This window comes from Hemitrygon akajei, chromosome 23 (genome assembly GCF_048418815.1).
Source record: "Hemitrygon akajei chromosome 23, sHemAka1.3, whole genome shotgun sequence".
Lineage (NCBI taxonomy): Eukaryota > Metazoa > Chordata > Chondrichthyes > Myliobatiformes > Dasyatidae > Hemitrygon > Hemitrygon akajei.
The window spans coordinates 3,500,256-3,516,007 of NC_133146.1; the positions used below are offsets into that span (position 1 = coordinate 3,500,256).

Below are 15,752 nucleotides of genomic sequence, written 5' to 3' on the forward strand. Positions count from 1 at the left end.
ACCAAGAAAGCCTATGTGATGATTGATGTTTACCAAAATTGGCTTGTTTCACATTTTTGTCTCGCAGTGAAGCGGTATTGTGAGGAGCATGACCTTGAACCTAAACCATTGTTTGTGCTTGATAATACTCCAGACCACATGGATAATTTTGACACTCTCTGGATCTGCATTTCTGTAGATGTGGTTTACTTTCCATCCAACACCACTTTATTACTCCAACCAATGGATCAAGTAGTATCGTACCTTTGTTGCACATTCAAGCAACTTGTAAAGGAAACGAAAGGTCAAAACAAACCATCCATCAGGCCATTTTGGAAAAAACTATAATGTCATGAAAGCCGTAGACAATATCAGACCTGCATGAAAGGAGTGTGGAAGAAGCTATGGCCAGAAGCATGCAACAACATCCTAGGATTTCAGGCAGAACCAGTCATCCAAACATCATTGAACTGGCCAATAAAGCAGAATTAGAGAACATTAATGATGGTAATGGTGATGTTGAAGAGTTACTGCATTCTCATGATGAGAACCTTAACAACGAAGAGCTCGAGAATTGGCAAAGTAACGCATCCTGGGTGAATCTGAGGACACGGATGGAGAAGAGGAAACACCAGCAAGAAACCTCACCATAAAATTCCTCAGCACTATCATCACCATGATCTCACAAATCATGGACCAGTTTATCTATAATGACCCTGAATGGGAGTGAAGCAACAAGCCAAAGAAAGGTGTTGTTTACATGATTTCCTGCTACCGAGAACTGCCTCATGAGGGGAAACTTAAATGGCAGTCAAATCTCGATGCCTACTTGAAGAAGCCAAAGTGAGAGGAGGATCCACAGCTGGTCCTTCCTCTAAGATGTAACCACCACCAGCTTCCCTCTGCTGCTGCTGCGATGTGTTGCTGCTCCACTGATGCACAGGTTAGACCTATTTGCATGTTTGTTACTTCACGAATTGTGTACACAGAAAATAATAATCATACATCTTCGGTTTGATTTCATTTTAAATCAGGCACACATGTCCATTATGAAATGTTATAATGACTCCACACTGATTTACATAGCGCTCACTTCTGAGGAATGTAGCCTTGGCATTGGGTGAGTTCTGAGTATACCCCAAAACCACAGATTCCATTATCTTCTGAACCATTGAGTGCAGACAAACTGCCTCTCTTTCTTCAAGTGTGGAGTATAACCTGCAATTGTCCAGTCCTTCAGAACCATGCCATAATCTATTGAGTCTTGAAAAATTACTACTAATATCTCCACATTTTCCTTAGTCACCTCCTGCAGCAGGCTGGGGTGTAGACCATCTGGTCCAGGTGACTTATCTACCTTTAGGCCTTTCAGTTTCTCAACTACCCTCTTCCTAGTAATGGCAACCTCACATACTTCTGCCCCTTGGCACTCGAACTTCTGACATATTGCTAGCGTCTTCTACAGTGAAGACTGATGCAAAATACTTATTCAGTTTGTCTATCATTTTTGTTCCCCATTACTACCTCTTCAGTATTATGATCCAGTGGTCTCACATCTCTTTTGCTCTTAAAAAAAAGTTTCTTCAGATATTTAAAACCTCTTTAATACTTTTCCTTCTTTATGACTTTGTTAGTTGCCTTCTGCTTTTTAAAACCTCTCAAATCCTCTAACTTCCCACAAATTTTTGCTCTATTTCATGCCTTCTTTTCAGCTTTTATGTTGGCTTGGACTTCTTTTAAGCCACGGTTGCATCATCCTGTCTTTGGAATGTTACTTCTTCGGGGTGCTTTCTGAAATGCTCCCAGAAACTCTAACTGTTGCTGCTCTACCATCACCCCTGCTGGTGTCCCGTTCCAATCAACTTTGGTCAGCCACTCTCTCATGCCTCTAATTCCCTTTACTCCATTGTAATACTGATACATCTAACTTTAGCTTCTCCTTCTCAAATTGTGGGGTGAATTCTATCATATTATGATCACTGGCCCCTTAGGATTGTTTTACCTGAAGCTCTAAATCAATTCTAGTTCTTTGCACAACAGCCAATATGGAAATAGTGAATCTCCTAGTTGGCTCAACCCCAAGTTACTCTTAAAAAGTCATCTCATGGACATTCTACAAACTCCCCCTCTTGGGATCTAGCACCAACCTGATTTTCCCAATCTACCTGCATACTGAAATCCCCCATGACTACTGTAACATAGCCCTTTTGACATGCTTTTTCTATCTCCCATTATAATTTGTAGACCACATCTTTGCTACTGTTCAGAAGTCTGTATATTATTCACCTTGGCGTAATTTTACCCTTGCAGTTTTTTTAGTTCGACATCAAATGATTCTACACCTTCCGACCCAATGTCACCTCTTTCATTAATTTAATTTCTTTTTACCAATACAGGCACCACACTCCCTTTGCCTACCTGCCAGTCCTTTCAATACAATGTGCAATCCTTGGATGTTAAGCTCCCAGCTATAATTGTCTTAGTCACAATTCAGTGACGCCCACAATATCATATATGTGATTCTGTAACTGTGCTACCAATTCATCTAACTTATTCCATACCCTTCGTGCAGTCATATGCAACACCATCAGTCCTGCATTCATCATGCTTTATAATTTTGCCCCTATTTAACAATGAAACGCATCTTGTTGACTGTAATTTTGCTCTATCATCAGGCTCTCCTTGCTAGGTGTCACACTACACACTGCCTCTGTTTGTAAAACAACTACCCCATCCTCAGCCTCATCACTCCTATTCCCACCCCCCTGCCAAATTACTTTAAACCCTCCCGAACAGCTTTAGCAAACCTGCCTGCAATATGGGCCTCTAATGGGGACTGAGAGTAGGAAGGGGGAAGGTAGAGGGGAATCACTGTTGCAAAATGGGGAAGGGAGATGGAAGGGAACAGGATCCACTAAAGGGTCACTCTGCAATGATCAATAAACCAATTGTTTGGAATCAATTGACATTGACTTGTGTCTCAGGTCTGCGTCACCCCATGCCACTGGCATTTCTTCTCTGCCAACCTGTCACACGGTGCTCTACCCTCGCCATTCTCAACATCCTTTGCTCCCTGCACATTTACTAACTCACTCTCAGCTCCATGTTGACAAAACACTTTAATCAGTTTTTTTCAAATCTCAGGATTTGAACATGAATAAATGAACTGCACTATGCATTTCCCAGAATATTTGAACTGCAAACACTAAATTACAAACGTAAATATGAGGAAATCTGCAGATGCTGGAAATTCAAGCAACACACAAAATGCTGGTGGAATGCAGCAGGCCAGGCATTATCTTATAGGAAGAAGTACAGTCAGTGTTTCAGGTCGAAACCCTTCATCAGGACTAACTGAAAGAAGAGATAGTAAGAGATTTGAAAGTGGGAGGGGGAGGGGGAAATCTGAAATGATAGGAGAAGACAGGAGGGGGAGGGATGAAGCTAAGAGCTGGAAAGTTGATTGGCAAAAGGGATACAGAGCTGGAGAAGGGAGAGGATCATGGGATGGAAGGCCTGTGGAGAAAGAAAGGGCAAGGGGAGCACCAGAGGAAGATGGAAAGCAGGCAAGGAGTGATTGATTGTGACAGGGACAGGGAGAGTGAAAAGAGAGAAGAAATAAATCAATAAATAAAAAAGGGATGGGGGTAAGAAGGGGAGGAGGGGCATTAACTGAAGTTAGAGAAATCAATATTCATGCCATCAGGTTGGAGACTACCAGACAGAATACAAGGTGTTGTTATATCAGTAGATAAGCTGTCTCCAGAGATAGAGACAGAAAGATCAAGAAAGGGGAGGAAGGTGTTGGAAATGGACCAGGTAAATTTGAGGGCAGGGTGAAAGATGGAGGCAAAGTTAATGAAGTCAACGAGCTCAGCATGCGTGCAGGAAGCAGCACCAATGCAGATGTCGACGTTGCAAAGGAAAAGTGTGGGATGAATACCAGTACAGGCTTGGAACATGGACTGTTCCACAAAGTCAATAAAAAGGCAGGCATAGCTGGGACCCATACGGGTGACCATGGCTACACCTTTAGTTTGGAGGAAGTGGGAAGAGCCAAAGGAGAAATTATTAAGAGCAAAGACTAATTCCGCTAGACGGAAGAGGGTGGTGGTACAGGGGAATTGGTAGGACTAATCAAAATAGGACATACATGGTAAATGGCAGGGCATTGAAGAATGCAGTAGAACAGAGTGATCTAGGAATAATGGTGCATAGTTCCCTGAAGGTGGAATCTCATGTGGATAGGGTGGTGAAGAAAGCTTTTGGTATGCTGGCCTTTATAAATCAGAGCATTGAGTATAGGAGTTGGGATGTAATGTTAAAATTGTACAAGGCATTGGTAAAGCCGAATTTGGAGTATTGGGTACAGTTCTGGTCACCGAATTATAGGAAAGATGTCAACAAAATAGAGAGAGTACAGAGAAGTTTTACTAGAATGTTACCTGGGTTTCAGCACCTAAGTTACAGGGAAAGGTTGAACAAGTCAGGTCTTTATTCTTTGGAGCGTAGAAGGTTGAGGGGGGACTTGATAGAGGTATTTAAAATTATGAGGGGGATAGATAGAATTGACGTGGATAGGCTTTTTCCATTGAGAGTAGGGAAGATTCAAACAAGAGGACATGATTTGAGAGTTAGGGGGCAAAAGTTTAAGGGTACCACGAGGGCGAATTTCTTTACTCAGAGTGGTAGCTGTGTGGAACGAGTTTACAGTAGAAGTGGTAGAGGCAAGTTCGATATTATTATTTAAAGTAAAATTGGATAGGTATATGGACAGGAAAGGAATGGAGGGTTATGGGCTGAGTGCAGGTTGGTGGGACTAGGTGAGAGTAAGCGTTTGGCACAGACTAGAAGGGCCAAGATGGCCTGTTTCCGTGCTGTAAATGTTATATGGTTAGGTCTGGAATCAAAAGAAGCAGAGCTTTGAGACCTTCCTGGTGGGGGATGGAGGTATATAGGGACTGGACATCCAGGCTGAAAATAAGGTGGTGGGGGCCAAGGAACTTAAAATCATTGAAAAAATTCAGAGTGTGATAAGTGTCACAAACATAGGTGGGAAGGGATTGAACAAGCGGGGATAAAACAGTGTTGAGGTATGCAGAAATGAGTTCAGTGGGCAGCAGCAAACTGAGACAATGGGTCTACCTGTACAGGCAGGTTTGTGGATCTTGGGAAGGAGGTAGAAACAGGGATTGCGGGGTGTGGGAACTATGAGGTTGGTTGCAATGGATGGGAGATCCCCAGAGCTGATAAGGTTGGTGATGGTGTGGGAGACAATGGCCTGGTAACTCCTTAATGGGTCATGCTCGAGGGGTAAATAAGAGGTAGTATCAGCAAGTTGTCACTGTGCCTCAGCAAGGTAGAGGTCAGTATGCCAGACTACAACAGCGCCCCCCCCACCCTTATCAGCGGGTTTTATAGTAAGGTTAGGATTGGTGCAGAGGGAGCGGAGAGCAGAGAGTTCGGAAGGAGTGACGTTGGAATTGGAACAAAGTGTGGTGAAATCAAGACAGTTGACGGTTGAAGGGAAGGGGCTTCCCTTCCTCCACCATCAACTCTGTTCTCAAATGCATCTCTCTCATTTCACACACATCTGCTCTCACCCATCCTCCCACCATCCCACTAGGGATAGAGTTCCCCTTGTCCTCACCTACCACCCCACCACCCTCCGGGTCCAATGTATAATTCAGCATAACTTCCGCCACCTCCAACGGGATCCCACTACCAAGCACATCTTTCCCTCCCCCTCTCTTTTTGCTTTCCGCAGGGATCGCTCCCTATACGACTCCCTTATCCATTCATTCCCCCCCAATCCCTTCCCACCGATCTCCCTCCCGGCACCTGCCCTTACCCTTCCTCTCTCACCACCATTCAGGGTCCCAGATAGTCCTTCCAGGTGAGGCGACACTTCACCTGTGAGTCGTCTGGTGTGATATACTGCATTCGGTGCTCCTGGTGCAGCCTTTTATATATTGGTGAGACTCGACGCAGACTGGGAGACCATTTCGCTGAACACCTACACTCTGTCTGCCACAGAAAGCAGGATCTCCCAGTGGCCACACATTTTAATTCCACATCCCATTCTGATATGTCCATCCATGGCCTCCTCTACTGTCGAGATGAAGCCACACTCAGGTTGGAGGAACAATACCTGATATTCTGTCTGGGTAGCCTCCAACCTGATGGCATGAACATTGACTTCTCTAGCTTCCATTAATGACCCCCTCCCCTTACCCCATCCCTGATTTATTTATTTATTCCCCCCCTCCTTTTTCTTTCTTCTCCCTTTTTTCTCTCTCTGTCCCTCTCACAACAACTCCTTGCCTGTTCTCCATCGTGCCCTGGTGCTCCCCTCCTCCTTTCTTTCTCCGCAGGCCTCCCGTCCCATGATCCTTTCTCTTCTCCAGCTCTGTATCGCTTTTGCCAATCACCTTTCCAGCTCTTAGCTTCATCCCTCTCCCTCCTGTCTTCTCCGATCATTTTGGATTTCCCCCTCCCCCTCTCAAATCTCTTACTACTATCTCTTCTTTCAGTTAGTGCTGATGAAGAGTCAACTGTACTTCTTCCTATAGATGCTGCCTGGCCTGCTGTGTTCCACCAGCATTTTGTGTGTGTGGACTAAATTACAAAGCAATTATTTTCTCCAATAAAAGTTTTAAGAGATCATTTGATCAATTTTTACAATTTTTGTGGAATTCATAAGATAACTGAAGAGAAGCCAGTGCTCCTATTTGGTAACTGTAATGGCCTGGTTCATATTTTCACTGTTATGCTGTACATATTTCATTTTGGCCGTTCTGCAAGAGCAGACTGTTCTGTTTTCATGCTTGTTTAGGTTACTATGGAAGCTAAGAGATGAGGAGAAATGAGTACCATTTAACTAGGACGGTTGGATTAAGGGGAGGTTTCTCTGCTGAGGGACACTATGTTTGGGCTTGGGGCTTTTGTTCAAGAGGAGATGAAGAGAGAAGACACTTGGGAGAACCGTTTGCAGCATATGATCTAGTGGCAGACCTGTTTGTTCAAGATGGATTACGAGCGACATTCTGAAAGTAGTGCGTGTTTTCATGTTGACAGAAGGCCCAGCGCATGAGTGACAGAGAAGTTCAAGATGAGCTCCAACTTGTGTACATTTGACTGTTTAATTAGAATGGGCCCTTTTCTTTTTGTTATTCTTTACTGACCCTTAAGTTAAGATTCATAAATATAATTCCTTTAATCATATGCAGTGTACTGTCTGTTATTTCGTGGCACTAATTTGTAACAGGGTAGCAAATGACACAGCATCCACACAAATCAGGGTTTGGGGTGGGATTGAGCACTCTCAATCTGATGAGTTTGGTGGGGCTTGAGTGCATCTTCCCTAGACTTACACAGCCAAGGAAACCAGGGTGTTTCATAACCTAGGACTGGGGAACACAATATAAAAATTCCAGCTAAAGCTTTTCAAAAGTAAACTTAACATTACTGCATGCTGAGGATGGGTGAGAAATTTATCATTCCAAAAATGGCCTTTAAAGCTTGATCAAATAAAAATTTAAAACCTGAAATTCACATAATTTAGTTAACAAAAAGGAAATGTGAACTTATGGAATTAGTTCGGTCATGCATCAGTTCCTACATTATTTGAATGCAGAAACTAACTGAGTTAAAACTGTCTTGTCCGGATCTAATGTTTCATCTGCAGTAGAACCACAGCAATATAGCATGATGAATTACTGCATCCCTTATGCTCTGAATGCAGTATTTACATGATATCCCTCACTCAAGCTATCAACTTATAACTTCTTCTGAACATATACTAGCCAAGTTTAATGTAAAACTACACAATTTGTACCTGTCAACATACGGCTATAGATTATTTTTTGTTGGGACAGACATTCTGCATTGCAGTTCACTTAAAGTTAACACAATTTAATAACATCCAAGCTTTTAGGAAATTTGCTTTAGAGTTATTTTTAATATACTGTCTTAGAAGACATAGTAAACTCTATCTGTACCTTGGCATCAAGTATTTTATCTTGTCATTTAAGTTCAACTACTTATCTTTTTCCTGATTCCTTTCCCTTGATGGTCCCAGACAATTAAACTTTTATTTCACACTAGAAGTGCTAACATCTTAGAGTTGATATGTGGAACTGTTCCGGGAGTGCTGTACCCCTTGATAAGCAAGCAATCAATCACCATTAAATGAGGAACACTCTAAAAGGTTTAAAATTGTAAAGACCACATTTTGCTTGGGGAATGTCACACTACATCCTAACTTTGCAAAGACAACGACCAATAAGGAAATCAATTCTTTAAATATGATACCTATGAAACATAGTTACAGAATATGTAAATGTAGGTTGGGGGGGGGGGGGGAGAAAACAATTTTATTCAAAACATCCCTGCATTGTGCTACAGTTTAGATGAATCTGAAGTATTCAGATCCGATTGGATCACTAAGTTCCTTAGGATTTGGTTATAAATTTAAATCTGTGCAGCAAACTGAAGCATCAAAGTTAACTCTGCAGGTTCTGTGCTACTTTAAACAATAGAGCTTATTGTAGAGCTAATAAAATGACTTAAAGGAGTGCTGATTTCCAAAATAATCCCTGACAGTGCTCAAAATCTGCCATAACTAGACTCATACAAATAACTTAGTTACTTTTAAGGTGGTAATCATCATGACAGTAATGCTGAGACCATAAGTGAACACTGGAGCAGCAAAATTCACATGACCCATGATCTTCAAAACACAAGCTGTGTGTGACAAAGCTTATATCATGAAGAATACTCTAAATCTACCCCTAATAGTTAATACAGATGAAACCTAATCAGGGAATATCAAAAAATATTTTTTAAATAGTTAGAAATTCAAGGAAAAAATCTGTCATCATTCCAAAGTTAATAGTAATTGGATTAATTTCTCTACAACAATTTTGTTCATCACAAGATGTGTCCTCTGGATAAAAGTACATCGTAAAATAAGGAAAACACGAGGAAATTTGCAGATGCTGGAAATTCAAGCAACACACACAAAATGCTGGTGGAACGCAGCAGGTCAGGCAGCATCTATAGGGAGAAGTGCTGTCGACAGCATTTTGTGTGTGTTGCATCTTAAAGTAAGTACAGGTTGCATCTTAAAATAAGTATTATGGAGGCAAAGATGAAGGTGCATGACCAGATGACGTACTCAGGCTGCAGGACAAGTGCCTGGAGGGAGATTAGTGGGAGGGTCAAATGGGCAAGGGAATCGCAAAGGGAGCAATCCCTGTTGAAACTGGGGGTGGGGGGGGGGGGGAGGTAAATTATGTTTAGTTGCAGGATCCCTTTGGAGTTGGTAGAAGATGCAGAGGATAATGCATCTTTTCTTACTTACCCCTCGAACTGTATTCCACTGAGGAGCACTAGGCCATTGGCTTCCACACCATCACTGACTTTATTAGCTCTGGGGATCTCCCATCCACTGCCACCAACCTCATAGTACCCTCAACCCTGCACCTCCTATTTCTACAGCCTACTCAAGATCCACAAACCCGCTAGTCTAGGTAGACCCATCGTTTTAGATTGTTGCTGCCCCACTGAACTCATATCTGTAAACCTCAACTGTTTAAACCCCACCCCCCACAGTTCAGTCCCTTTCTACCTACATCCATGGCACCTCACATGTTCTTGGCCTTTTCAAGGATTTCAAGTTCCATGGCCCCCATATCTTATTTTTACTATGGATGTCCAGTCCCTATACACCTCGATCCTCCACTGGGAAGGCCTCAAAGCTCTCTGTTTCTTTTTGGACACCAGACCCAACCAGTTCCCCTCCACCACCACTCTCCATCTGGTGGAACTTATCCTCACTCAGTAATTTCTCCTTTGGTTCCTCCTACTTCCTTTAAACAAAAGGGGTAGCCATGGGCACTCACATGGGTCCCAGCTATGCCTGCCTTTTTGTCTATGTTCCAAATCTACACTAGTGACTGTCCTCATTTTTCCTACACTGCATCAACGACTGCATTGGTACTGCTTCCTGCACCCATGCTGAGCTTGTTGACTTCATCAACTTTGCCTCCAACTTCCACCCGGTCCTCAAATTTACTTGGACCACTTCTGACAACTTCCTCCCCTTTCTTGATCTGTCTCTATCTCTGGAAAGAGCTTATCCATCAATATCTATTATAAACCGACAGACTCTCACAGTTACCTGGACTACATCTTTTCCCACCCTGTTACAGGCAGTCCCCGGGTTACGAATGAGTTCCGTTCCTGAGTTTGTCTTTTAAGTCGCATTTGTACATCCGGTAAGTCGGAACAAGTACATCTGGTATTATTTAGTGTCAGTTAGTCAAACATTTGTCTTAGTATATAGTATATATTTTACCTTTCTGTGCATATAAAACACTTAAGAAACGTATGTATTTCAATAATTAAACCACTGCGTTGTTTAGTAATAATTGTAGCTTTCATCAGGGCAGGGCCTTTCACATGCTCCATTATTCTCACTTTATCCTTTAAAATTGTTCCAATCATTAACCAACTGTAGCCTAATGCTTTTCCAATGACCGATGATGTTTCACCTGTTTCCAAACGCTTTATTATTTTCACTTTATTTTCAATTGTGATCACTTCCCGTCAATGGAACAGAAACTCTGCGGGCAGTGGGTCCCAAGCTTTGCTGGCTCCTGAGCTCCGCTGGGTCCTAAGGACCACCGCACTGAATTCCCCGGGTCCTAAAGTCCACCGCACTGAGACAGGTTAAATGGGACAAGTGGAGGCTGTGCTGGGTTTGGGTATTTGATCCTCCACAATATTCCACGTGGCAATTTAAACTGGAGGTGGCAGTGTTTTTTTTTTAAACAAGGTTGAGTTGCAAGCTTGACATCAACCCGGCATGGATGGAGAGCGCGCTCGGAAGTGATCTGTCACTGGATCGAACTCAGGAACCTCCGTTCTCGAGCCCGGCGATGATCTCACTGCGCCACCAGCCGACCGGAAAACGGGGGGGGGGGGGGGGGGGGCGGGGCAGGGTGAATCTTGCTAAGAAAAATTTAAGCCAAATACAAAGTTACACACTCAACAGTGTCAATGGCAACAACTTAAAATGGTGGACGGCGTCACCATCTGACTTAAAGTGGCGGACAGCTTTCTCCTTCCTCAGTTCGTAAATCAGATGTTCGTAACTCGGAGACTACCTGTACCTGCAGATTTTCTCTTGTTTGTGGAGGATAATGCAGAGGCTGCTGATGGGGTGGTAGGAATTTAAGAATTTACTGATAATGTCTGTGACTCAGGGTTATGGCCCTTGCTTTACAAAGCTCTAATTTGCTATAGTGAATATGGCACCAGACTCCCCAAAGGACTTCATTATCAGAATATTTCAATGTCATTCATCCTTTCCAATGAAACTTAATTCCAAGTTTGCATCCCTTGTATGTTGAGGCATCAGTGCACCTGGATATTAAAAAAGTAGCTTCCATAGCATACATATCATATTGAAGAGCAGTGAGCATATATGCAGCCAGAAGAAATATGCTAATGAGATATGTAACAGATATGGTATTAAGGAGATTAACAGTAAACACTCAGGCTGGTGACAGCAGGAAGCAGCCCTTCACAGGCTCCAGCGCTGTGATTACTACTCACCCACCATCTGCGCAGCAATTTAAAGAGCAAACACGAGGAAATCTGCAGATGCTGGAAATTCAAACAACAACACACAAAATGCCGGTGGAACACAGCAGGCCAGGCAGCATCTATAGGGAGAAGCGCTGTCGACGTTTCGGGCCGAGACCCTTCATCAGGCCCGAAACGTCGACAGCGCTTCTCCCTATAGATGCTGCCTGGCCTGCTGTGTTCCACCAGCATTTTGTGTGTGTTGTTGCACAGCAATTTGCTAATTTAAATTACTAAAATTGCTGGACTACGTAAACTGGAGTACATAAATAAAACAAAACTTAAGACTAACAATCTAACAGAAGATTTCATATATTTAAATACATCTAGAAGATTTCATATTTAAATATAAAGGAGTATGCTGTGGGAGGATAAGCTCCTTGGAAATTTAAATTTAAATGATGTAGGAAAGCAAAAGAGCTGAGGTATAGTTTCCCAAATTACTCCATATTAGAAGCAAATTCTGAACAAGCGTTAAACCCAGGTGGCCCTAGCTATCCTGGGGGATAGGATGGGGATTCTTGTGTCACTTGCAAAAACATCTATAATCACAATTTTCCAAAATGTCAAACATGTCATATCATCCGTGCCTGCATCATGAAACAGAAGTTGAAAATTCATGCAAATTCTGAAAGAATTAAGTTTATGATCTGAATATTTAATGTTTGGGCTGCCAGTAACTGGAGCTCTTTACTGGAGGGCAAAGTTCAAGTGCACTGGTAATAATAATCTACTGAATGCAGGTTATACCCCAATTAGCTTAACTTGTTCAGCTTCAACAAAGGAAAATCAAAACAAAGTTTTGACACTAAAATAATTTCCAGATATAACAGAAGGATTGAGGGTTTATCATGAGAAAAGAGTGAATGTTTTGAAGGCTGAGAAATGATGATAAAAACCCTTGTATATTAAACAGGAGAAACAGAGAAACATTGACAACTGAAGGTTCAAAATAGTGCACCATAAAGGTTGTTACCAATCAAGGTTTCAGGTGAAATTATTTAGATGGAATAGAATATGAAATCTACTTCCTTGCAGATTGATGAGACGAGTCAGTTGAATACTACAGGGAAGTTTGATACTGACAGGACTGAGCTTCATTATGGAACAAACAGTTGCTTATTTTCACATGCTTATTTTCTGCACTATTAATTCTATGTAAAACAAAATGCCAGTTGCAAAATCAATCCTTCAATATGAAAGGTTGCTTTTACTTTATGGAAGCATTTTCAAAAATAATTTTCTCTATAAGATCTTAAGTACACAAAATCAATTCAAAATAGGCCGTAGCACTTCCTTGAATGATACTCACAGGACTTTGCAGTATTTGAGAAACACGTTTTCTCTGTTCCATCAGGTTAAAGTCCTGTCTCAAATCTGGGGATATGTTTCTTTCTTGAATACATTCAGGATCACTTTCACTGATGCGATCAAAGTTACCCCCCTTGTGGTTCACACTGGGTGGAGGAGGGGACGTAACCACTCCCTGGCTGGAATCACCACTCATGATTACTATTGTCTGTTGCCTGCAAACCTGCAAAAATAAAAAGTGGATTGATAAATACTAATGAACTACAATCATATGATCAAAAGCAGTCTATAGTATGTTAAAATAAGCACCTACCCAAGACCATGCAACTATCAGTTTGCTAATAGTGAATCTTCATGCTCTCCAGAGAAAGGAACAAATCCCACTAGAAAAGTACTTTAATCTCAAACAAACTTACCCTTACATGAGATGCTAAAGAATGGCAAATGGCAATATCTTAAACTGAAATGCACGATGAATATATTCAAGAACTAGAAATACATTGTTAGCAAAATAAGTTGTCAAACAAAAGGATACAGTGGCTTCATTCAAACATTCCCTGTACAAGTTGTGGTTCCACAAAACAACAACGATTTTTCTACTTTCGGGGTGCCTTCAAAAGGGCAAACTCGTAGCAGAGCAGATAGATGGATATGATTAAATATTCCCATTTCAGCCTGCTACAGTTGAGAATCCAATTTCTGTACAGTTAATAATGTTTTAAGGCAATTGAATAAAACCAATAGAAATAACACTGCCTGTGGCTGTAAGATCCTCACTACTAGGAGGGCACCTTGTCAGAAACGTGGCTGTTGCTCAGGACTGCAAGTGCATTTAAAAAAAAGGTTTTCGACAACCATCTTGCCAGCAATCGTAGTCTCTGATAAATGAAATTGATGAGCTCAGAGCTAAGGTGCTGTATCAAAGGGATGTTAGAACAGTGTGCGAATTCTGCTTCATGGAATCCTGGTTTACCACTTCCGTACCAGACACAGCGATTCAGATTGATGGGTTCACTATACAACGTTAAGATAGGACTGTCGAGTCTCTCAAAAGCAGAGATGGGGTAGTGCATCATCAACTCCTCTTGGTGCACCGAACTATCAACGACTTCCCGATTCGGCTCACCAGACCTGGAATATTTAGCAATTCAGTGCTGTCCATTTTACCTGGCAGGGGAGATTTCTGCGATCATTTTGTAGCAGTGCACACTCCACCTCAGGCCAATGTCAAACAGGCTCTGGATGATCTGAGCAATGTAATAAACATGTATGAAAAAGCACACCCTGATGCCTTACCATCATTTTGGGGGATTTTAAACATACCAGCTTGAAAAAGTCACTAAACAATTATCATCAGCAAATCACTTGTAGTACCAGAGGAAACAACACACTGGACCACTGTTACACCACCGTCAAGAGCGCCTACTAAGCTTTTCCATACCCACACTTTGTTAAGTCTGATCACCTGACTGTACTTCTACTCCCCGAGTATAGGCAGAGACTGAAGACTTCAGCACTGGTAGTGAAGTCCAAGAAGCTATGGACAAGGGAAACACAGGAACGCTTATAGGACTGCTTTGAATCCGTGGACTGGACTGCATTCAGGGATTCATCTTCGAATCTGGATGAGTATGCTGCAGCTGTTACGAGCTTCAGTAAAACCTGCATGCCTATGAAAACTTGCTATACATTCCCTAAAGAAAAGCCATAGATGAACCAGGAGGTTCATCATCGGCTGAGGGCTAGATCTGTGGTATTTATGTCTGTCGACCCGGGTCTGTACAAACCAGGTATGACTTGCGGAGGGTTATTTCAAAAGTGAAGAAACAATTCTGAATGAGGTTGGAGAAGACACTGGATGTAGGTAAACTCTGGCAAGGTTTGTAGGACATTACTTCCCACAAAGCAAAACCCAATCGCATGGATGGCATTGATGCTGCACTACCAGATGAGCTCAAAGTCTTTTAAGCCCGGTTTGAAAAGGAGAGTATAACTACAGCTGCACTTGGTGGCCCTGTGATCTCTGTCTCAGAGGCCGATGTCAGGCTGAGGGTGAACCCTCAGTAGCTGCAGGCCCTGATGGAGTACCTGGTAAGGCTCTGAAAACTTGTGTCAACCAACTGGTAGGTGTATTCAAGGACATTTTCAATTTCTCATTGCTACAGAAGTTCCCACCTGCTTCAAAAGGGCAACAACCATACCAGTGCCCAAGAAGAACTGGGCGAGCTGCCTTAATGGCCATTGCCCAGTAGCACTCACACCTTTGGTGATGAAATCCTTTGAGAGGTTGGTCAAGGCCAGAATCAACTCCTGTCTCAGCAAGAACCTGGACCCACTGCAGTTTGTCTATTGCCACAAAAGGTCTACAGCAGATGATCTCAAAGGCTCCTCACATGGCCTTACATCACCTGGTCACTACAAACACCTATATCACAATGTTGTTCATTGACTACAGCTCAGTGTTTAACACCACCATTCCTACAGTCCTGATTGATAAGCTATAGAACCTGGGTCCCTGCATTGTCTCTGCTTTTGGATCCTTGACTTCCTAACCAAAAGAGCACAATCTGTGTGGATTAGTATTAATAATTCCTCCTTGCTGACAATCAATGCTGGCACACGTCAGGGATGTGGCACTTCTCTACTCTCTATACCCACAACTGTGTGGCAAAGCAAAGCTCAAATACCATCTATAAATTTACTGATGATACAATCACTGCTGGCAGAATCTCAGATGGAGATGAGAAGGCATACATGAGTAAAATATACCAGCTAGTTGAGTGGTGTTGCAGCAACAACTTAGCACTCAA

At 42.4% G+C, this 15,752-nt stretch overlaps 1 protein-coding gene across 3 annotated transcripts in view; it reads right to left on the minus strand.

The window, feature by feature from the left end:
* add3a (adducin 3 (gamma) a) overlaps positions 1-15,752 on the minus strand; it is a 217,506-nt gene that overhangs the window by 86,605 nt on the left and 115,149 nt on the right. For all 3 annotated transcript variants that reach the window (XM_073026856.1, XM_073026857.1, XM_073026855.1), the window contains exon 2: positions 12,944-13,165. In XM_073026856.1, the coding sequence (XP_072882957.1) occupies positions 12,944-13,138 (195 nt within the window). In that variant the 5' untranslated portion in view covers positions 13,139-13,165. The remainder of the gene's footprint in view (positions 1-12,943; positions 13,166-15,752) is intronic.